General features: G+C 41.7%; 1 protein-coding gene across 1 annotated transcript in view; it reads left to right on the top strand.

Annotated features, from left to right (window-relative positions):
• The window catches only part of iars1 (isoleucyl-tRNA synthetase 1), a 72,296-nt gene that overhangs the window by 27,775 nt on the left and 19,857 nt on the right, over positions 1 to 24,664 (top strand). Inside the window, exons 13-24 of the mRNA XM_037770628.1 lie at positions 1,899 to 1,997; positions 7,197 to 7,323; positions 9,584 to 9,657; positions 12,086 to 12,280; positions 13,132 to 13,218; positions 14,469 to 14,552; positions 17,231 to 17,375; positions 18,450 to 18,570; positions 18,720 to 18,811; positions 20,397 to 20,474; positions 21,048 to 21,169; positions 24,467 to 24,569. Coding sequence (XP_037626556.1) covers positions 1,899 to 1,997; positions 7,197 to 7,323; positions 9,584 to 9,657; positions 12,086 to 12,280; positions 13,132 to 13,218; positions 14,469 to 14,552; positions 17,231 to 17,375; positions 18,450 to 18,570; positions 18,720 to 18,811; positions 20,397 to 20,474; positions 21,048 to 21,169; positions 24,467 to 24,569 — 1,327 coding nt within the window. The remainder of the gene's footprint in view (positions 1 to 1,898; positions 1,998 to 7,196; positions 7,324 to 9,583; positions 9,658 to 12,085; positions 12,281 to 13,131; positions 13,219 to 14,468; positions 14,553 to 17,230; positions 17,376 to 18,449; positions 18,571 to 18,719; positions 18,812 to 20,396; positions 20,475 to 21,047; positions 21,170 to 24,466; positions 24,570 to 24,664) is intronic.

Raw genomic sequence — 24,664 nt, 5'->3', positions numbered from 1 at the left:
TCTAGCGTTAGAAGACATAATGTTCAGTCTAGTGTTTAAAAGGTTTGAGGTTCTTCTGTGCTCGTGCCTCCCTCAGGAGCATCAGACCAGGACGTCATTAGAGGTTTTGTGGTCTCTGTACAGAATCAATTCACAAAGCCAATGTCAGCGTGGTGACACACACAAACACACACACACACACACACACACACACATAACCTCAAGGTCCCACATTATTACATTGTAACTAGCAGACACATGCAGACCCACACACACAAACACACAAACTTTTTGAGCAGACTAAATTACTGTCTCACTTGGAGCAGCTGCAGGCTGACCTGAGCAGGATTAATTAACCCAGTAAATATGCAGAGATGTGCTCTCTGAGCCACGAGGAGACGAGGGCTCGTAGAGATGAAACAGTCGTGTTATTAACCACTCGGCACCTGGTGGACTGTCTTTGTGTTAAATTATTGATTTCTTAAGCAAGTAGCCGTGTAATAAGCGGGATAATGTACAGCTAGGGGGTCATTATTGTGAAATAAACCGCTTTAGGACAGTGCTTTGCACCGGGGTCCACCCCTCCGCTTCACGCTGTTGGGATTTATTTCACATTACATGTTGTGAAAGAAACCTCTTTAGGGTGATGAGAGACCCCAACGCGGCATCGCCCTGTCTGGGTTTCTTTCACAACAATGACCGGCTCACTGTACATTATCCCTTACATATTAGGCAACAAGGAGACAAACAGGTTATTAGAATATAGATTTAGATTTCACATTTATTTTCCCTTACTGACCATGTGTTCAGAACACATATTTCAACTGAATTTTTGTTAAACCAGAATTCAACGTTGATTTATTCGTCATGTAAATTCCACACTAAAGTTACGTCACTTACGTAGTTATTTTGACCCAAACCACGATCTTTTCCTAAACCTGACTAAGTAGTTTTGTTGCCTAAACCTAACCAAGTGGTTTCCTTTGAAGACGGAAGTTTATTTTGAAAGACGGTATGCATGTAACAAGCAGAAATTTGACACGTGTTGCTGGACATTCGTAGGAAAACAAAAATAACTTTTCGTAAGATATCATATGAACCGGTGTATGAGGATACGTTGATCTGTGAGACTGAGTGGAATGTCGTTGTTTCTGCAGGTATTTGGTGATAAATCAAAAGGGTTAGTCTATATTTATCTATATATCTATATTTAGTCTCTGGGCATCATGAATGACCAATTGTTGTTCAGATATTTCAGTATGAACCAAAGTGGTGGACTGACCGACCAAGCGACATTGTCATTCCTAGAGCCATGCTGCTAGCGTGGCTAAAAACACTGCCACCTATTTATTCAGTGGTCATTACAGCAGATCACCAGCAGGACAAAATATAACAAAAGTACATAACTATTATTACACGGCTTTGTTGAATTCTCGATTCTGATTGCTCAATCACAGCGTTCTACGGTCTGTTATTTCTTTATAGCAGAGCGTTGCTATGTATAACGGACCGTTGCTATGGGCGCAGCTCTGATGTCAGACTCTGGAGGATCATTTTTGTGTCAAATTATTGATTTTTTTTTTTAAAGTAAGTAGCCATGTAATAAGCGGGGTAATGTACAGCTAGCGGGTCATTATTGTGAAATAAACCCCTTTAGGACAATGCTTTGCACCGGGGTCCACCCCTCCGCTTCGCGCTGTTGGGGTTTATTTCACAACAATGACCGGCTCGCTGTATATTATCCCTTACTTAACAATCGTGTAAGTCCAACCAGAGCAAATGGCTTGCTCCATGAATTATGATTTGTCTCAGAAATTTAATTTTTATAAATTCTTTGGAATATTATATTTTCTTAACTCTCTTTTAAGCCAGTATGTTGCAGCTTTATGTTTTATATGATGTATTTATGTGCCTTTTAGGTCTGACACGCCCCTGATCTACAAAGCTGTCCCCAGTTGGTTTGTTCGAGTGGAGCACATGGTGGAGAAACTACTGGACAACAACAGCAAATGCTACTGGTAAGCTGTTTTCGGAGACTGCTTATACTGTAACTACCTTGGTGCTAAGTAACAGTGAATTGGCAGCTATGAGTTTCTAATGGTCTACAATACATCAAAACAAGACAGACAGCAGTCCCAAAACAATTACCGCGATTCTGCATGACCACGTCGAGTTGTTTGTCTCTGCAAGACAGCTTTGTATTGCTGGGCATCGTAGCTGTTTCAAGGATTTTTCTCTATTTTTCATTAAATGGGGTTAAAATCCTCATCAATGCATTTTTTTTTATGATGAACATGGGACTGATGTTTTATAGAAAACATGATGCTAATCGTAAATGCAAAACGTGGATCAAAAGTAAGCGTCAGCTTGATGGCTTTGCTAAGTGGTATTACCCCTGGTGCTCCCAGTGCTCTTTTCTGAGCCACAGTAGCTGCCTCTGGTAATGGGACTGTCAAACTGAGATGAATGAGTAGCCGCTAGGAAGGTGAAGACGCACAGACACACATGTACACAGAGACCGGCACAAACGCACACACTACTTTAAAGGCTACAGTATATTCCTTATCTGAGGGGTACACGTGTTGTATGTAATACAGGACGACCATGTCCATATATGTATGTTAAAGTAATTTGCAGTATGTTGTAGTGTTAATTTTTGAGTAGAATGGGGCAACTAATGATTATTTTCATTATGGATTTATCTGCCAGTTTATTTTTTTCGTTTCTATAAAATGTCAGAAAATATTGAAAAATGCTGATCACAGGTTCTCAGAGCCCAAGGTGACTTCCTTTGGCTGATCAAAGCTCCAAAACACAAAGATATTCCATTTATTTTTATAGAAAACCAGCAAATATTCCATTTCAGAAGCTTAAACTATTGAATTTGGAAATTAGAGCATTTCTTTTACCTCTCAACGGCTCTCAACATGGCGATGGTTGAGCCGGCGGCTCGCAACTAACGATGCTAACAGCGCTGACAGTGAAAACAAGGACAACAATGCTGACGGAGCTGACGGTATTAACCTGTTCCTGGGTGGAACCGGCACCATCGGTCGGAACGGCGCATTATCAGCTGTAACCACCGTGTGACAGCAGTGCAGAGCGGCGGCCGTTAGCTAAACAATGAGGCACGCTCACCCGGCGATGTAAACAGACAAGGAAGAAGCTCTGATTACAACACACACAGAGGGAGAGAGACTTCATTCTCTACTCAGGTAGACATTACTCCTCTATATCTTTACCTAGACAATAGTTGTTTTTGGCTATATTAATGCTCTGAATATCAAATAGAGAACCTTTAAAAAATGACTTGAAACAATTACTCGATTATCAAAATTGTTGATTACATTTCTAATTGAATTGTTTCAGAGTAGAATGCAAAGAAATTTAACAGATTAGTGAACATGATGAAGCATTTATGACTGCATGTCTAAATAATCACTGTAAAGTCATTACAATTTTGAATGATAGGTGTAGCAGTTATACTTGTGGAGCCTGCAGGGAATTATACATAAAGTATATACGCACCTATTTCCTCCCCATGGCTGCAGGGTGATGCTCTTATGCAGCTTTCTAATTAAGCTTATTCTCCAACCTTAATTATTTGATTTTGTTAAAAGAAGATTTTTTTCTTTCTTTCTGATTAGACTCCACTTTCATACTTGAGTTGTAACCTCAGGAAGATTGGCTGTCTGTCTCTCCGTCGGTCTGTGGGGGTTGCCAGCTCATCAGCAACTTAAAAAAAGTAAAAATCCTTGCAGAGCTCAGTACTTTTATATGAAGTTCATGTTCACTGATGCGAGACTTAAAAGAATCCTTCAGAAAGCAAAGTGCTAGTTACCATATTCTCAAAGTGATTTGTTCATTTTTCCTCTCCTGCCTCTAATGGTGCAGTGGGTAGACTCAAGCTAAGTATATATTGAGCAGGTTCATACTGATTTCTCCAGATGTCTGTCTGTCTGAATAAATTAAGGACCAAATTAATGAGTGCTTGCAAGGGGAGCTGGTCTCCTTTGAGGCTCAAGGTGCAGAAAGCAGAACGTAATTCTTGACCATAAGTGAGAAGAAAATGTGGTGTTGAGTGACTGGTACTGAAATGACTCAGGTTGGATTAGGCAGCAATCAGACATTTTTCTCAGTTTCTCCTCCACTTTTCTTTTCTTTGTCTTTTGTCTGCCTCTTAGATTCAAACTCGACTGTTTGCTGAATCACTTTGAAATTCTTAGTCATTTTTGAAACAATAGGTCCTTGATTTCAGACAATGGCAGACAATAGAAGGCTTCTCATTTCTAGCCGGCAACTGTCAATCCTGTCGAATGAAATGACAATTGTCGTCAGTGGTATAATATGTAACCGTTGTCGGTTGCTGTTTGTTAACACACGGCATTCATAGTTGGCCCCTCCTCCTCCACTCAACGAGTGAGGGAGAGAGAGAGCAGCGATGGTCGAACAAGCTTTAGAGTGAATGAAGTGAGGGGGCGGCGTTCGTGAGAACAAAGCAGTGAATAAGAGAAATTAAACAATTTTTTTCGGATTGTTTCACAGCGGTTATTTTCTAAAGCACAAATAAACACACAACTAACTCATCACAACTCCCCATAACTCTGCAGGAAGGTGCAGAGTTTCCAGATTTTTAATGAATGCAGCGGAAGGACAGCTTCTGTCCACTGCGACTCAGCGCGGCTCTTGGTCAAGGGCAGACACTGTCTGGAGCACATGCACATTAGAACACGCACCCCGTTCTCATCCGTGAAATACGGCCACTTTGTATCAGACAGAGCTAAAGGGGGACTTGTGCCTCAGTATCAAACTGTCGAGGGATGTAACAAAGCGGCGGTATTTGACGACCTGAACAGGCTGTACACCCTGCGTGCTGTTATTGGCTGTGAGTTACATCCCCAAGTGGGGCCCAAAGGCTGTTTGCAGACAGCCAGAAACTTCCTGAACACAGCAAAATAACAAGAAAAGAGAAAATACAGGCAGAGGGCTGGGTCTCTGTAGATACAGACACCACTATACACTTCCAGTGGGAAAGAAGTGATAATTGAGAGGGACTATTTTTATATATTTATATCAGTCTGTACATTGTTTGTTAGGAAATTCTTGCATATTATACCTTTAACATATGCAGGTAACGTTAGAGCAGACAAACAAACTAACACGTTTGGAGAGGGTTGAAAAAAAGGAACCACCAACCAAACTCTTCATGTACGGAGGAGTGTCAGTCTCACTTCAGCCCCGTGCACGCCACTTCAACATGTGGATAAATCCAAAGCTTGACAGCCCTGCCGTGCATAGTGACGGTTACTAAGCCATGATTGGACGATCACTGTTCAGGAGGAGGGGTTCAGTCAATGGCACGTTGTCTGTCAGTTTCTCTTTCTCTTCCCTCTGTTTTTCTCATTTTCCCATCCTCCTTACCTTTTTTCCATCATGCACACGCTCAATCGGTCCTGACCACAACCTCTGTCCCTCCGTCTCCCTCTTGTATCCATCCCTAGCGTCTCTGACTTATAATAGAAGCCTGTACATGTTAAATGGCTCTTCTCTGCGTCTCGAGCACAAGACAGCACACTTTAAATTCTACATTTAGCATGAAGAGAGAGTGGGGGGTGGAGGAGGGTTGGAGGGGGGCTGGTGAGCAGCAGCGAAAAAAATCATTAAATTGATATATTAGGGGCCTAAATAGAAATGCCTCCTACAAATGGGAATTGATGAACTCGTTGCTTAGCGCGTGGATCCTGACGACGATTTATACCCCCCCTGCTCTGTTCTCCTGAGCAACACGGCCCGGCACAGAAAGAGAAGGGGGGGATGGAGAGGGGGCAGAAAAAATGAGAGGAAGAGATTGTGAGATAGTGGATAAAAGCTAGAAATCGGTCGAGGCAAAATAGGAAAAGGGGAGAGCAGAAAAGGGGTACAGAGGAGGAAGATGCCTTGAAGGGAGTGTTAACCTTTGCAGCTTCATAAAGACAGCAGCGCAGTTTATTTTTAGGGCTAAAATGAGGAAGAAGAGGAAAATAAGCCAGTGCAACAGGAATAATAATGGACATGAAAATAATACTTGCTCTTGCTCTGAGAAATTGGATTGCACTTTACATTAACAGGGTATCTGTAGGTCTTAAAAAGCATTGCATTTTAAGAAAAAGGCCTTAGATGGTATTAAAAAGTCTTACATATTTTCTCTTGCTTGCCATACGCAGTAACATTGCAAAATGGTTTTGTATCGATTGCTAGCTGTTGGGAAACATTACCCACTTATAAACTATAAGTGGGACTGTGCTGACAGTGGGTTGTGAGCGCAGGAGGTTGTTCAGTTTTTTTTTGTTTCAGCTATGTAGCAAACACTGTTACTGCCAGCTACAGTAGCTCATCAACTCATAACGAGCAAGTGTAGATGTTGGCAAAACCTTAAATGGAAAAATCATTCTTAATTGGTTAATCCATCTATCTATGCCTATTTATCTGATTATGCCGCTTATCCAAGTCCAGGTTGTGTTAATTTCATTAATTATATCATTGTGAATTTTTGTTATATACTGCTGGTAAGCAGGTGTTGAATTGGGATAAGTTATGTGGAAGGGCTCTGTGGTTTTGGTATGGGGCGATCCTGCCCCGGGAACATTTTTTTGATAAACAAGCTCTATTTTTATGCTTTTTAATGCACTTTGGCACCTTATTTACATTAAAAGTACATGTGTTAATCATTGAAACATTTGAAAAAAAAGGAGGTTTGTTAACGATCCAATGTTACGCTAAATTTTGGCGAGGAAAAACTGTCATGGCTATTTTCAAAGGGGTCCTTTGACCTTTGACCTTTGACCTCAAGATATGTGAATGAAAATGGTTTCTATGGGTACCCACGAGTCTCCCCTTTACAGACATGCCCACTTTATGATAATCACATAAATTTGGGGCAAAAACCAAATGTGTTTACAAATTACAAATGTGTTATTTTCGCCTATTCTAAAATGGTGTATTTCTGGTGTGTTCTTTATACTATGACAGTTTTCCTAAAATTAGATAACATTTTTTTTAAAAAACACAGTAAATTGCCCTGCTTACAGATTTGCAATACATTGAATCGTTTCCCCTGTATCATGATACGTATCATATCGCCAGATTCTTGCCAATACACAGCCCTACTAGTGGTTGAAATCATGTTTTATATTCTAAATAAATAACTGAAACTCATCATAATCTGTTTGTCTCTGCAGGGTTCCAGAGTTCGTGCGTGAGAAGCGTTTCGGGAACTGGCTGAGAGACGCACGAGACTGGGCGATTTCCAGGAACCGTTACTGGGGCACGCCGATCCCCCTCTGGGTCAGCGACGACTTTGAGGAGGTCAGGAAAACAACACAAATACACACTTTTTATGCTTTAATAGAGAACTTGGTGCTTCAAATGTGTCTTTGTGCTCAGCAGAGATCACACGGTTTGTCTGTGTCTCGACCAAATACCAAGACAGTTGCTCTTTTCTCAGGGTTGGCAGCACTCACAAATCAATCCGGGCTAAGCGTGAGAGGGCCTAATTGAAAAGTTGAACCCTCCATAAGTCTCACTTTTATTTACTGTAGGAATGAGAGGGGGGGGAATGTCTTATGTCTCTCCAAAGGAATATTGGTCGGCTGCGAGGGCACAGAAATCCAACTCTTCTTATAAATTGGCAGAGTGAACATTTTTCTTACTGACCTCTTTTTGACACACACATAATTTAGCATATCTGGACCTTCTTTTTGTGTGTGTGCGTGGAGGCTTGTGTAGGAGAGACTTTCTGGCATGGCAGAGAGCGAGGTGACCACGGTGTCAAACCAGAGAGTGTAGCGTGACTCCGATCTGCAAGTCAGAGTCAGCTCCCCTCAGGCACTATTACAGAGCGCCTTCTGTAAACTCAACACATGAATGATTCATTAATGTAAACAGCAAATAAACACGAACCAAAACGTGTTTGGTGTCTCTTCATGCTGCCGGTTAAGGCGACTTCAAAGGTCCTCAAGACAAACGGCGTTTAGGGGGAGGAAAGGAAGGGAAATAAGGGGAGGATGACGAAAAGCCAGTTAAGAAAATGAGGAAGTGAAATACACAAGAAAAGGGGAAAATGAGAGATGGAAAGGGGGGAGGGGGAATAAATGGAGGAGGAAAAAGAAGCAGACAGCGGAGAAGCCAGCCAAACTGTATAAATGTTCGTCTGGTTATGGATGTTCGTTGCCAAAAACCCGGCCGGCTGTGTGAAGTAGACTGAACTGAATAGAGATGTCAGAATTGGGTTGTTTGAGCGTTTGAAAAATGAAGCGTTGGTCCCCTGGCTGAAAGAGGGACAGCCAGCGACCTGCTTGCTGGAAATAGCTTTGTGGCTGTTTCCAGAACATTTGCGCTCCCTGGTGCCTCTTTCACACACCCCTCAGCGGCAAATCACACACCCAAAACTAAAGCTGTAAGCGAGTGTGTCTGTCGGTCTGTGTGTGGCAGTATGATTTCTATCTCTCAGTACTGTTTCTTTTTGTTCTCTCTCTCTCTCTCTCTCTCTCTCTCTCTTTCTCTTTCTCTGTGTTTTCTGGATTCTTTTTTCTTTTACTCTTCTTCTGTATCTGACGGTGGTTGTATCAGGCCGTATCTGGGCCATGTTACCTGGTGCCGTGGTAAAACTAGAGCAGAGCCTACAGGTTAACTCTCTGAGGAGATCAGATAACACACTTTACGATAGTTTCTAAGGTAAAGTTACAGGAAGTGTGCTGAAGTAGGCCTACTTTTAATTTGTGTTGTATTGTGATAATTTACACCAGAATTATGAGGTTTAGCACTGATGGTCCTTCACAGGTTTTAAACAATTAACTTCCAATTAGGTCGCAACTGGCTTCAGTTCCTTTTAAAGGAATTGTTTGACATTTTTTGGAAATATACTTTCTTGCCAAAATTTAGATGAAAAAATCAATACTACTCTTACGTGTACAGTGAATATGAAACTACCACCTGCAGCCTGTTAGCTTAGCATAAAGACTTCAGAGAGAGAGCGTTCCTATTGGCTGTGCTCCAGCTGGTGGGCGGTGCTTGGTATTTCCTCAACTGATCTCAACATGGCTGCCGGGTCACAAACTTTCTCATTTTACAGCTAAACAGTGCACTACAAGATGTTTCTGAAAACATTTGAGAGAAATAGGCATTACAGTAACAGAATATTGATTCATATTTGATCAGCGCTGCCTAGTTTGACCAGAGTTTGTGAGTGATTGACAGCTGCTCAGAGACGGCAGGCTCCAGCTCGGCTCTGATTGGTTGTTTTCCTCCGGTCTGTGAAATCTTGCAGATGCCATTAGGAGCACCGGAGGACACAGAGGCACATGATTTTTTTTTTCAGATTACCTGTCTCATGCACTACTGTCAGGATATAGTGACTGTTCTATAAATATAACTTTATTTCATATTTGCTCCATTTCTACTCACTGCTGCTTTAATGGATTTTTCTTTTACATCAACAAATTGATTAATCAATTTATAATTTCATTAATAATCGTTAATTTCCGTCTTCAGGAAATGTGTAACTGTGAATACTGTTGTGTGACATTGCTCACTCAAGCTGTGCTGTGTGTGTGTGCTTGTTGGTCAGGTGGTGTGTGTCGGGTCCATGGATGAACTGGAGGAGCTGACCGGACTCAGAGTAACTGATCTGCATCGGGAGAGGTGAGTCACTGATCGAACACCGAGATTATCCGCCAACCACATGAACATGTACTCAGTGGTGTGTGTGTGTGTGTGTGTGTGTGTGTGTGTGTGTGTGTGTGTGTGTGTGTGTGGACATGGGTGGACATGGGTGGACATGAGATGATAAGTTTACGATAGGGTGTCTGTACTTGTATGTGATTGACGGTCTATGAATCTGCCCTCTGCCTCTCTAATGTGACCTGTCTGCCTGAACCAGACGTGTGCTGTGGAACGCAGATCACTTTCCTCTTCCGCTCTTCATCCGCTAATTACCTTTAATCACTTCCATGGGGTTGGCCATCTTTAATTGATGGGAGAGAAAGAGGTCGCCTTCGTCCTGCTCCTGTGTTTGGGTTGTGTGTTTACAGGGTTCCTGTGCAGGTCTTCAAGATTAAAATAATATCTAATTAAAGAATAACTGATCTGTAGCTGTGTCAAATCCGCATTTGAAAAGTGTGCAGTGTGAACTTTACTAAATACAAAAGATATATGGATCTCTAACAACTAAATGGACAGACTGTGACATCACATCATAAGGTGTGAAGTGGCCAGCTCCCAGAGATAATGGCTCAGCCCGCATTGTGAACATTATAGCAAAATCTTAATAACACACCACAAAAATGATATATTGTACTCAAAATGTACTCAGCAGTGCACTTCTTTTGGAATATTTCTGCTCAACACTCTCTTCTTCCTCAATAGGCCCAGTAGCAAAGCTCTTAGGAGCAGCAGAGTGCTGTAGCGGAGATGCTTTAGTGGCCAACAGCAGATTACTAAAGGTGTAATCTGCAATTTATAGGCCCGAGAACGAGGGTGCTGCTGTAATCGATGCTATGTTCACGTCCTGCAAAAGCAGTAAATAATATCGCTGATGACTGAGAATCATCTACCAGTCGCCGGATCGGCACTGTTTTTTTTTTTTACTAATGATAAACGTAATACTTACTAATAAAATGATGTTCATCACACTGAGTGCCAAATATTTAGGCAGTTAGCGAATGACTACAAGAAGACAGTCGCTGCCTACGTTATAAATATTCATTTTATATACACTCAATCAATCCACTCAATCCATTTTGCGGTAGCCCATCTACTGTATGCATCGCTGTCATCTTCATCAGTTTATTGGCCCCAAGCAGTGGAAAATAAATCAGTGACACAGCAATACCAGTTAATGACATATCCATCGATCTTTGAACGCACCTGATGCAACTCGGCAGCCCTTACTGTTGGATCAGGGCTGAGCATCAGCTGGTTCAGGTGGGCTTGAGCAGAGAAGTGGAAAATGGGCAGGTAGTCTAGGCTATTATGATGATTATGATGATTATGATGATTATGATGATTATTATTATTATTATTATTATTATTATTATTATTATTATTATTAGCAAGCTCTTTTTTAAATAATTAGTGAACTCTTCGTCATAACATTTTATTTTTGAATAAATATAATTAATGAAAACATTATTTAAAAGTTTTCTAAATCTGCTCCTTTGATTTACTGAATATGACTTAGACTTAAAAAACTTTAATGTCCCCAAAGGGGCAGTAAACTATAAACATAATATAAACACGATTAAAACAGAGACAACAACAAAAGTCCATGATTTTACAGGTCAAACATTTCCGGAAGAAGTAAATGTTCAGACGAAGACTGTGATATGTGCTGTTGTAATCCAATCGCACGATGGTCTCTAGTCTCTAGCTCGTCTCTGGCCCTATGTGTGCTGCTAGAATGATTGCTTTTTGCAAGTTCCACCAGTTAAACAAACAAAAATGAATATATTATATGAGGGTGGTATACGATCAGGGCGTGGTGGTATTTTGTGCGTGGCGTGGGTGGATGTGGGGTTCTATACGATGTCAATGTTTTGCTGTTTTTGTGTTAATTTCCCTTGAATACAACTAAGGGAACTTTCCATACATATGAATTTAATCTAGATTTATTGGGCATTTCATACGGGCTGACACTTTGTAACTTCTACAGCCAAGTTCATCTGTTTTCCTCAGCTTATGTAACTTTCCTGTAGAAACAATGATTTTGTTCATGGGCTTAACCCGAGTGTGTCGGTATATGGAGTTTATTAATCCATATCCTTGTGTCTGAAGCTTATGACCCAAAGCAATAACTGAGTTTATTCTAGTGGGTGTCAGCACAATGTTAGCAACACTGCTTTTTTCTTAAACCTCGTTCCCAGCGGTGAAAGATTATAAAGTCCTTGTTTTGGACTGCAGCCAGAGAGCCTATAGACCCGTGGATCCACATAGTGTACAAACGCTCCCCATGGCAATAATAAAACCTAAAGTAAAACTGGACTGGTCAAGTTGTTATTGCTGCCATTTGTCTTAACAATTGTACTACCTTTCTCTTTCTTTCCTTCCTCCTGTCAACACTTTCTCTTCCCAGCATTGACAGTCTGACAATCCCGTCGCGGTGTGGTAAGGGCGTGCTACGGAGGATCACCGAGGTGTTTGACTGCTGGTTTGAGAGCGGCAGCATGCCTTACGCCCAGGCCCACTACCCCTTTGAAAACAAGAAGGAGTTTGAGGAGACTTTCCCAGCAGACTTCATCGCTGAAGGCATTGACCAGACGAGGGGATGGTAGGCTGTGGCTGAATGGATGGATGGAAAGAGGTTGACAGATGAGGGATAGTGACATTGAGAGCCTCCCTGCTGAGTTCATTGAGGGAAGTGACGAGAGTAGAGCATGAATGGATGGACACGGATAAAATCAGTCAGATGAGTGTGTTCCTAAAACACTTAATCATTTTTAGTTTTGAATTGAATGGATAAGTATCAAATGATGGCAAATGGCTGAATAAGAATGGAGGGATTAGATTAGTAAATGAGTTTTTCCTTAATCCTACCTCATAGATGGAATAAATTAGGGCTGCAACGATTATTTTCATTATCTATTAATCTGTTGATTATTTTCGCAATTAATTGATTAGTTGTTTGGTCGATAAAATGTCAGGAAATGGTGAAAAATGTCGAATAGTGTTTCCCAAAGCCCAAGATGACGTCCTCAAATGTCTTGTTTTGTCCACAACTCAAATATATTCAGTTAACTGTCATAGAGGAGTAAAGAAACCAGAAAATATTCACATTTATAGTACTCACTGGAGCACCCGATGTCTATTAAACCCCGGCTGCTTGGGTAAATTGCTAATAATTATAGTGTCCAGTGATTTCAGGAAATGATATGAAGTGTCTTGAGTGAAACTGTATATGTGATCTGTCTTCATTAGGAACAAATGTGCAGTAAGTAGCTGGAATCAAAGAATTTTGACTTTTTTTCTTAAAAAATGACATAAAATGACATGAATTACATTAGATAAATGGAATAGTTGACAACTAATCGATTAAATGTTGCAGCTCTAGAGTGAGTTGTAATGTTTCCGTCCTGCTTGTTACCCTGACCTTGTGTATTATCTTTTTCTATCCTGCTGCAGGTTCTACACCCTGTTGGTACTTTCCACAGCGCTGTTTGGCAAACCGCCCTTCAAGAATGTCATTGTTAATGGATTGGTACTCGCTAGGTGAGTCCATTGACTTATTAACAAACCCCTCTTCCTCATCTTTCTTTAATTTGCAAATTAATTTCCGTATAAGATTAAAAGCCATTCTTCACCAGTGCGATGCGAAAATGCGGCGCGGGAATATGACCGCTATGCCCACCGGTTCTAGTGCGAGTTATCCGCGTTGCCATGTTCCATTTTCGTCAATGAGTTTCCTCATAAATATTGCCCGTGTCCGCTCCACACAACAAAAATCTGTCCAGACAGAGAATGTCTAAGGAGCTAATGTTAACTACACAATACATAAGCTAATCAGACCCCAAATGTGATGCTAATGCTAGCTGTTGTAGCTAGCCACCATACCAACATATAACATTAGCAAGTGCATATCAGCTACATTCTCATCTTCATAGTATCCCAGCTGCTGGGAGATCTCAAGCCATATCTTGTCCTTTATTTGGTTGTTGAGGTGTTAGTGTTTATCTGTATTATTGGTTGTTGAGGGCCATTCTTATTACGAATCACCAATAGCCCGAAAAATGTCCCCATATATATGTCCCAATAGTTTTATCCCACACGAATGTTCCGAGGGGTGTGACTGTGCACACATTCATAAGAACCCACAAAATACGTTTTTATAGATTTCTGTGCAAATTTTGTGGATGAAAATGGGTGCTTGGTGTGAAACGGCTTCATGGCTGGGCTATGTTTTTCTTATTGTCCACAAATGCTTTGGAAAGGTCAAACCCAACAATGTCTCTCGATACTTTTCCAATTTCCCAATCGGGCTTTGGCTACACAGGCAATACTCAATAACAGGATCCATTTTTGGTTCTCGTCCAAATCAGATTTGTTGACCGTGAGGAAATTGACCGCCTTATCCTTTCAGTCGATTTTAAAGCACATTTCTAAGCTATTTTCTGCAGACATAAGTTTTTCTTGTTTGCCCTCCTCTTTACTACCATTTTTATGTTCCTTTTCTTCTGCCTTCTTCAACTTCCCATCCATCTCCTATTGTTTTTCTGCTGTTTCTCATGATCAGTGTGTTACTGTATGTGTGCTGTAACATTTAGCCCTCAGAGCTGCTCTACAATAGGGCTACTTGTCCTCAGCCGCGGGGTCTAAATGCAGCGCTGTGCTAACAGGCCAGCTGACCTGGAAGGACTTGACTAATTTGAATACCAAGTGCATGGTTTTCTAACATGCACTTTTGTGCATGCATGCGTGTGTATGTATGTGCATTAATGCCTTTGCTTGTCTCGATCCCGCAGCGATGGACAGAAGATGAGCAAGCGCAAGAAGAACTACCCAGATCCAGGTCTAGTAGTGCAGCAATATGGAGCCGATGCCCTCAGGTCAGCTCTGTGCTTGAATGTGAATGTGTGTGTGTGTGTGTTTCTAAAGCATGAATGCCTGTGTGCCGGTGGCACGGTTCTGTGTGTTAACCTACCTTATGTTATTAGCAGGCATGGTTTTCAAAGGTTGGAATCGCTATCCACGCGTAACTAGGCTCGTCCTTCTTTCTCCAAACAGTATAGACACTCTCACGCATACTGTACATACACATTCATACACACGTTGTTTCTTCTCATACATTCGCTCCTACGCCCTGAGCAGTGAGAGTGCCATGGCCATATGGCCTAATGAATAAAGCACTATGCAGTTGCGCCATATGCTCACATACAGCATATACTGATGAAGAGTGAGCTGCCGAGAGAAAGAGATAAAGGCCACAGTCTGTTTCTCTTTAAGGCGTCCATTTACAATATGTCTCTATTGTGCCTTAAAACTTTACTCACAGTGTAGCTGTTATGGTGCAGTGAGCTCCAGAAGTATTTTGACTGCCAATACTCTTATTCATTAGATAGAAACTGAACCAGCGAGAGAGTGAAGTGTATAGACTGTGAAGGGTTTTTTGTTAAAGCATTTTCAGTGACAACCGTCTGTCTTCATTTTGAGGTATTTAACCAACTGATGGCTCCGTCTATTCTGCTATTTTATTTCAAATGTATCTTCAATAGTTGCTGCTATTAAAATCGCTCGCGGCCTATTGCATGAAGTTGCATCACGTTAGCTTCCTTCCTGAATCATCAACACCTTTTCTAACTGCTGTAACCCAGTGTGCTGACGCCTGCCACAGACTATTATATCCATATGGATTACTCAGATTTTCATGTCATTGTCATGTCAACAGTGTCTTTATTTGGCTTTAATGAAGAGAAGAGATTAATTTGTGCTGAGATGCTGTTGGTAGAATTTTGGTTTTGGCCCAAAATTGTGTGCAGAAGATATTCAAGGTGGACATTTAGACTAATTGGTAAAGCTAATCCAATCCAGTTATGTTTGACAGCTGAATAGCGTTGCATTAAGAAAATGCAGATGCCTCGCTGCTTTCCTTTTAATGGTGTCCGATAGGGTTGGGTACCAACGTCGGTACTTTTAAAGGGCACCGACCAAATTAGGTTGGTACTACCGACTGCCCATTCACGTTCAATCAATCGGTGCCAAGTTTTGGTACCTGAGAGCGCATCTGGGAGAGAGAGAATGAGCCGCAGTGGAGAGAGCGAGTCAAAGTGACTAGTGAGCCGGTACCGTGCCAAATTCCAGGTACCGGTATCGGTTCAAATGTGAATGGTACCCAACCCTAGTGTCCGATAAGTGTTTTTATAATGACTGTATAAAGAGTAGTGTTTGCATCAGACTGTTGTGGCAAGAAGTTTTGCACTCAGTTTTAAACGCTTCTACGCATCTGCATGAGTAACATACTGAAGTTCAAATGCCGGTTTCAACCAACAGCGGCACTTTAGAGGCATGTTGTTTCTTTTAAATGTCGGACAAACGACAAAGTCACCTTTTTTAAGCCCACAGCAACTCTTCTTGCTTCGTTCCCTGTCCAGATACAGTTTCTATTAATGATGTGCTTCACTCGCTTAAAACGCTGTGTTTGGTTTGCTCACTTGCAACGATGTGTGTTGCTTCCGGTTTTTGCCAGAGCTCAAGAGGACATTATTGACAGCTGGCATACCAGACTTAAATTCTTTTTACAATTTAAAAAGGAATGCTATTGTATCAGGCTTTATATAGCAGATATTGAAACCTACCCTGACTGACCCAGATAGATACTGGCATAGTCGCTTCTATCACTATTAGAGAAATCAAGATAAATAGTTATTTGTTATATTGCAAAAGTTTACAGTTTGTACAGTATGTAGACCACTGCTTTCCATATATGAGCCTTGGCTTAATCCCACCACTGGAAACATGCACAGACTGATGAGATGTCATTCAGATCATAACTGTGATTTATCTTGCATATCCAGTGTGTAGATATAAAAGCTGTCAGTCTTGCTGTTGACTTAGCAGTTTGTAAACTGCCAAAGAGTACCACGGCATTTGACACATTTATTTTCGCTTTAAGTTATATGTTGTTTTCTCTCCGGAATGAGTGATTTATGTTTAAATTGGCGGTCTAGGTGCAAACTTTGTTTTCCCACAACAGTCTCGTTATGGTTCCCCGTACCTTCCTGTATAGTAGCATTTAAAGTAACTGTGACGAATGTGTAACTGGGGCAACGCTGCTCAGTTTTACAATTTATTCTGACTACCACTTTGTTTCTACATCTCTCTGTCCTCAAACACACACACTTCATTTGTGTAGGTCCACTCACACAAACAGCCTCACTCACTCATACACACGTATGCACATTAGTTATTACCTATGCACACACTGTTAGAGGTATGCAAACCCGTCGGGATCCAATGGGGTTGGGTCGGGCTCTGCCTCATTTAACGTCTCTCCTTTCATTGTGCCATATACGCCTCTGTGACGCAGCGTGTGTGTGTGTGTGTGTGTGTGTGTTTGCGCACGTCAGAGAGAGCTTAGAGTAATTTCTGTCGGTCTCAGGCGGGTCGGGCTTGATTTTTTTTTATTATTATTATTTTGGGCCCGTGCAGGGCGCTCCACACTGTGTTCGCACTCACTCATTATCAACCCTGCCACACTTACCATCTCCTTCACTGTGTCTCCTTGTAGACTGTACCTCATCAACTCTCCCGTAGTGAGAGCAGAGAACCTGCGTTTCAAAGAGGAGGGTGTGCGAGACGTGTTGAAGGATGTCTTCCTGCCGTGGTACAATGCCTATCGCTTCCTGGTGCAGAACGTACAAAGGTTACAGAAGGTAATGGACAGAATGAAAAGCTCATTCCTTCTACAAATCCTACTGTGTTCCTTTAACTCTTCCTGGTCTAAAAAGCACAGCACTGCTTGATAGTACAGCAGTTTGTTACTATTATTAACCAGTTAATTATTAGCTAATCATTGGTACAAAAAGGAAATTGCTTGCCATTAAATAATAGCTGCAGTAATACCTTCCCTTAACATCCCTATGTGATTGGTTAACTGATGGCTGGGCATTTGGACCCAGATTGAAAAAAGAAATCAGAAGCAAAATATGAAGTCAGAATGTCGCTTTAGATTCTCCACAAAGGGAAGCTCTTCACTCACTGTACATGACCACTTTTAGACCTGCCAAACTACGGGAAAGTAATAAAGTAAATTTAAACATATGAATGTTGCCACCTATAGACAAAGAAAGTAATGTCTGCTGCAGTTAGAGCTACATGCACCACCTGCAGGCAATCAGTGTTAAGCGTGATTTATGCTCGCTGTTCACATTCAACATTTTCTAACTACGCGGATGGGCGGCGAATATGGAGAACTTTGAGGAGCTTTGAGAATGTCGGTGGCGAGGAGAAACCCGCGCGGAGTATAAAACATCCAAACGTTTCCTCGCCACGATTCCACATTAGCTCATGTCTGTGCGGCCATCCTTGCGGAAAGCATAACCAAAGCTTTACTCATCTGTAGTTCAAATTCAACTTATGGCTGTAAAATGCCAAATGTCGGCGAGAACAGCGACATATCCAGTTTGAGTCCAACCGCGGACCTTTGTGGCATGTCATCCCTCTCCCTGTCATCTATAATAAATAAATAAAACATTTTAAATAACTCAGTCTTAACATTAAGCTATTTCAGGTACTTGACCATCAGACAAGGGAGCCTATATGTCACCTATTTAATAACAATATCAATAACTTTTTTCCAGTGAACAACAGATATGTGAGAGTTCAATAACAAAATATATCACATTCAATTCAATGCTTCACATCAATTATATAGGTTGATGCTCAAAATTTGTGTTAATGCTACTTTTAATTGTTTTTTTGTGTGTGATGGTGTATTTATGTGTTAGGAGGATGAGATTCAGTTCCTGTACAATGAAAACACGACGAAGCAGAGCAACAACATCATGGACAAATGGATTCAGTCCTTCACACAGTCCCTCATCCAGTTCTTCAAGGCTGAGATGGAAGGTGAGACACAAACACACACCAACACATACAGGTGTAGAAAATAACTACTTCATATCTTAAAATCCATTCTGTCAGGCAACCTGTTCATGTTGTTTCCATATTCAGTGAAAATAAGACAAGACAAAGTAGACAGTAGTTTCTTGTTGCAGTTTACCACCTGTACACCGTCGTGCCTCGCCTGGTCAAGTTTGTGGACATGCTCACCAACTGGTATGTGAGAACCAACAGACGCCGTCTGAAGGTGAGATAACAATTCTGAATCAGCGCTTGTTTAGAGTTAAAAGTCCAGTGTGTAGGATTTGGTGACATCTAGTGGTGTGGTTGCAGATTGCAACCAACTGAGTTCCCCTCCGCTCACTCCTCCCTTTCCAAGACTGAGGTAACGTGAGGCGCCGAGTGCAAAACCGTGGTAACGCCGTTCGCTTCTCTCAAAGGCCATCTTTACCATAGTAACACTACTTTAGGAGCAACAGATGGCAGCTGGCAGTACCACCGTTTTGCACTCTGCGGCTCACGTTATCGCATTTCACAAGCGTGTCGGAGAACTACGGTGGCCTTGAGGAAGGAGGGGCTGCTTTGACTCAGCCAGCAGCTGAGTTGACAAGAATTTTAAGATATGTGGTCAAACTAAGCTGAACAGTTAGACATCATACAGACATCTTTTGTTTTAGCTCGTATAGCCGAACGTTACGTTGCGCCTATACTTTATGATAATAATAACACAGGCTTCGTAGTCTGCACCAAGACGGCCTCCAACCTTGTCAACAACAGTGAATCACTGCTTCCGTTCCAGCCTTCACAATACAAATCCCCCAGTCAGACATATACACTGGAACACAGCTTACTAGAGGGAACTAAAGTCATTCAGAGTCTTCACCAAGAGGCAACAAAACCACTTGTTTGTAACTATTCGCTATTAGCCGAGCTAGATCGCTGTGCTTGTTTAAACATAGCGGCGGTGGATGAGAGACTGCGGACAGAGCAGATTGAAATATCGCTTTACTACGTGTTTACATCATGTTTATGCTTGTTGAACAGGTGTATCGATAAAGTCTTGGCTTTACACTCGCAAAGTTTTATTGCATTTACTTACAGTAACGAGCGTAGGTATCGTCAACTCGACTTCACCTATATCCCCTCACTGTCTCCACCGCGGCCTCTCTGATCAGCTGTTCACTGACTATACTGCGTCTGTGTGCAGCCTGATAATAAATACTAACGTTACAGTCTTTAGCCCCGCTGGACCCGCTATGTAGATATGAAGGGCTCATTCTAAGCTAACGAAAACAATTCTTAGTTTCAGGTGATTATACGCTAATGAAAACATCATTATGAGTATTATATTCCATTTCTGCTAATAGATCCCCTGAAATGTTACACACTGCTCCTTTAAGTTTGTTATTATGTAAGGCAGATGCAAGGTGCAGCTAATGACTGAAGCCTAAGGAGTCCCAGGAGGGACAATCACTAGCAGTAGTAGAATCTGATGAGTCAAAGTATAATTATACATTATACATGCAAGAGTATAAATACAGATGATGTTACTCTTTGCAGTTTATGTCGTGCATCTTTCTTTTGTTGTTGTTGTTGTTTTGTTTGCACATAAATTATTCATACGGTTAATGGAAACAGTGATTTAAGCCACCACTAAGTCTTGTCATCATAGCCTCCATCTGCGGACATTTTATAGCAATCAGCTTGTGGTCCTTCCAGCCAACATTTGGTTGAAGTGAATTGGGGATACATGCGCTGATGTTTGCGAGGGCACTTTTATCTTTTCACTGTTCCAAGGGGACTGTATTGATGTGTGTGTATGAACTTTGTAGGGGGAGAGTGGCACTGAGGACTGCCTGTGGGCGCTGGAAACCCTCTTCAGTGTGCTGTTCTCCATGTGCAGGCTGATGGTGAGTCATACTGTTTCTGTGTGTGTGTGTGTGTGTGAGTGTGAGTGAGTGTGCGAGAAAAAAAAAACATTGTATTGTATGGGGGAAATTTCTTGTGGTGAGGTTTTTGCTTTTGTGTATGCAGGACACAAAGAAATAATGCTGGTATGGAAGAGGTGTGCGTGTATGTGTTCGCATGGCTATGAATTATGCATGAGCAGTAGGAGTTTTTATTTATAACACATTGAAGATGTTTGCATGTGAGGCGAGATGCACGCTAAGCGCCAGTTAGCCTAACCCAGATCAATACAGATCAGCTGTGAGCTTCACAAATTAATTAGCTGTGGTTGGAATGGAGGAGAATCGCATTAGAAGTAACCTCGCTCTGGCACAGTTCTGTTTGAACTTTTGCACCATTGAGGGAAAAAAAACTACAGTGAAAATCTGTTTTGTATGCTGATTTCACAGCTGCTTCTGACTTTTAGACCTTTATGCCAGAAAATGTAAATTAACCACAGTACAGAGCATCTAATAATCTTCTTCTCTTCCTTTTTTCTCTCATGTCTACTTGCTTTCTTGCCTCCTCCCCCTCAGGCTCCCTTCACACCCTTCATTACAGAGATGATGTACCAAAATCTGCGTCACCTCATTGACCCCGCCTCCGTCGAAGAGAAGGACAGCAGCAGCATCCACTATCTCATGCTGCCCCAACTCAGGTTGGAGAAATCCTTAAATAAAGCTCAAATGTTTATAGACTTCATTTCACTTTCAGCGTCTTTGAGTTCCTGAAAAGCGCTATATAAGTCGAATGTATTTTTGTTATTATTATTAATTTAAAGTTTAAAAACTTTCTATTTTTTTACAGCTAAACCGTACACTACAAAATGATTCTGAAAACATTTGAAGCGAGAAATAGGCATTAACGTAACATAATATTGATTCATATTTGATCAGCGCTGCCTAGTTTGACCGTTTGGTCGCAGTTTGCTAGTGATTGACAGCCGGCTCTCATAGACGGCATCTGGACAGCGGACCTCAGATCAGCTCTTATTGCTTGTTTTCCTCCGGTCTGTGAAATCTTGCAGATGATGTCAGGAACACTAGAGGACACAGAGGCACAGGCCTTTTTTCAGGTTACCTGTTTCATGTACTACTGTCAGGATATAGTGACCGTTTTATAAAAATATATTTTTTTAATCATATTTGCTCCAATCTCGCCTACTTCAGCTTTAAAGAGGATAAAAAGGCAAAAGTGCCCTGTGAGTTGTTGCTATCCATATTAGCGTGGTTGTAAGTGGCTGATGCGATTGTGATGGTCATGGTTTTGCCCACATCTTATTATATTATATCTTATATTTTGGCTGGGAGGAGCCAGGCAGAAATGGAGGATGTACATACTCTTTAAACAGTGCAGTTTCCTGCACTGTTTCACAGTGGAGGCCTGCTCGCCTGAAATACTGCCTACGATCACCTACACTAACATCAGATGAAATGATAACACTTTTATGAAATATATGAAGCTTTAGCAAAAACGAGCAGAACTGCTAATTCACTCAATAACTACTACATATTTATTCTAGAAACTAAATTGATCATGGAGCACAATGCATCAGGATCTGCCTGATTCAGCTCACAAGGTGTCATTGATTGATCATCCCATTGTAGTTCGCAGTACGTCACAGTAATAATAATAAAAATAAACTTTATATAGCACTGTTCATACACGCAATTAGGGCTGTCCTCGACCAAAACAATTCTTAGTCCATTAACACTCCATACGATTTTGTTGACTATTCAATTAGTTGATTTAATCGACGGATCTGTGAAACTGAGTTTCTCTACAAAGAATCACACAAATGCACCACTTTAAATCTTGTGTTTACCAGAGATGTGCTCATAAGATTCTTGGAAATAAGTCATTCAGCATAAAAAAAGCAGGAAAAACAACCAATCAACTAAAGAGGGGGCAGCCCAACACACAATGCAGATCAAATGTTGGGGCAAACAGAGAACCTTCTGACGTCATCTGGTTTCAAAGCTGCCGCTCTATCCGCTACAGAGCCACCCTGCAGCTCGCACAGCGAACCCCCCTTGTTTAGCTCCTTTTCTCACAGGATATCCACTGCTGATCCACAGCCTAATCAGTTTCAGCCAGAGTGCGTGGCCTTACTTTACCCCAAACGTATCCCATTCTGAACTCCTCGGAGTAGAAGCTTTCTGAAGCTGGAGAGTAGTAGCAGTAGTTTCTGGATAAGGCTGCTTCAGGCTTCACAGCAGCTGTTCTCTTTGTGTCTTAACCATTTCTTCTCTTCATTCCTGCTGTTGGCTGCTTCCTCTTCCTCCGTGTTTTCAGTTTATACACCACCACTATGATAACATTTTCTATTTTAATATATATATTTTATGGGATTGATTAGTTCTGTAGTTTTGCTTTTGAGTAGTTTCTGAGCAGGTTTTCTGTTCATGCGTCAAATGCAAGGCTCCTTGTTTATGGGTGATAAAAGTTTAATCACAGATGGGATCGCCTCGTTTCCCAGCATTGGACGCTTGATGGGCTGTAGAAGCTAGGCACCTGATTTGACGAACACTTTCCCTTGTGGGCTACTGCTCCCAGCTGTCAAAACGAGAACCAAAATGGTGGCTCGTTTGGAAACTTCTTTCTTGTATATTACGAAAATGTTTCTGAAAAGATTTTAGGCGAGAAATGAGCCATACAGTTGCTAAATCTGTCCTTATTTTAGATCGGTTAAATGGTTAAACGTCTTTCAGGAGGCAGAGGCAATGAGTCGCGCCGGACGCCCCTGATTTGCATAATGTAGCCTAGACCTCAGCGTTATACAAATGAGGAGCTGCCAATGTGACGGTCCGTCTCTCGAAACGCAACGCTAGGCTACCAGAATGCATTGCACGGCTGTTTACAGGGCCTGTCTTTGATTGTAAGCCAAGCAAATGAATATTGCTCATAAAATATGATCATTTATTTCCCTTCACGTCAATTACTTGTGTAAAATGTGTGCCTTGGTGGCTGATCAGCTTTGTGTAAAGCCTGGGAGGAATTTCTAATTGCCCAAACTTAATTGCATCATCTTTAACTACAAAAAAGTTCTGACATTATTAAATGTCCATTTGATTTAGCATAAGGAAAATAGTTTGTGTAATGGTTCATATAATCTCCCCTGTCACTTTGGCAGCACTCATCGCCGCGGCTTTATTAGCCGCTTGTCCTTCCTGCTGCCGAATGGGACTACTTCACCCCCCCCTCCCAAAGGTCAGCCACCAATCAGGCGGAGGGGAGAGCTGCTACTCAATCAGCTCATTAAATGATTGGCTGTCCCTGGAGTCCTCTCCTCTCTCATTTTACTCCACTGTTATGTGCACAGCAGACTGCTGGAGTAAATGAACAGGCATACACACACACACACACACGCAGTCTGTGTTCCTGCAGACAGTTAGGGCTAATATCACTATTATGCGTGATTATCAGTGGCTGTGCGGCTCTAATTTGGATTCAGTGGTGGAAGTCTCAGTGAACCTTATTAGAGGATGCTCCTGAGTTAAACTCTGGCGCTGGTGGTTCTGAACTCTGGCTCTATTTAGATGTGTGCTACTAACCTTGTCACGCTCTATTATTCATTTTCCTCAATAGAATACCAATTTAAATTTCTAAACCACTGATTAACCAGAATAAGACGACCGCTGCCTGTGAGTTATGGCAGAAACGCACCTGCGCCCCCTAACTGTGCCCTGTAATTGTACAGAATTTCACAGAATACAGAGTGATTCTCTTAAGATGTTCCCCTCACCCCCCTACATCTGCTTATTATTATAAGAAGGCAGCTCGGTCAGGTTGCACCCATCGCAATTGCGAAAGTCTCACCAGGTATAGAGTTTTGGATAAAAACTTTCTCTCCTGTGTGACCCAAATAAGAGGTTATTCAAGCGCTCTTACCATGGCATTGTAACGCTACTTATGATGATGTGGTGATACTTAAATTTTCTTTTCTGTTTTTCAGGGAGAGTGTGATTGACAAGCGCATCGAGAGCGCCGTCTCTCAGATGCAGTCTGTGATTGAGCTGGGCCGAGTGATCCGAGACAGGAAGACGCTGCCCGTTAAGGTGAATCATCAGCTTTACTCAATCCGTTCATACACTCCAGTGTAAGAGGTGCAGTGAATTAAAACTGTAGGAAACATACGATATGTCGGCTGATA

Source organism: Sebastes umbrosus, chromosome 1, assembly GCF_015220745.1.
Source record: "Sebastes umbrosus isolate fSebUmb1 chromosome 1, fSebUmb1.pri, whole genome shotgun sequence".
Lineage (NCBI taxonomy): Eukaryota > Metazoa > Chordata > Actinopteri > Perciformes > Sebastidae > Sebastes > Sebastes umbrosus.
This window is presented reverse-complemented; position numbering and strand designations above follow the sequence as displayed.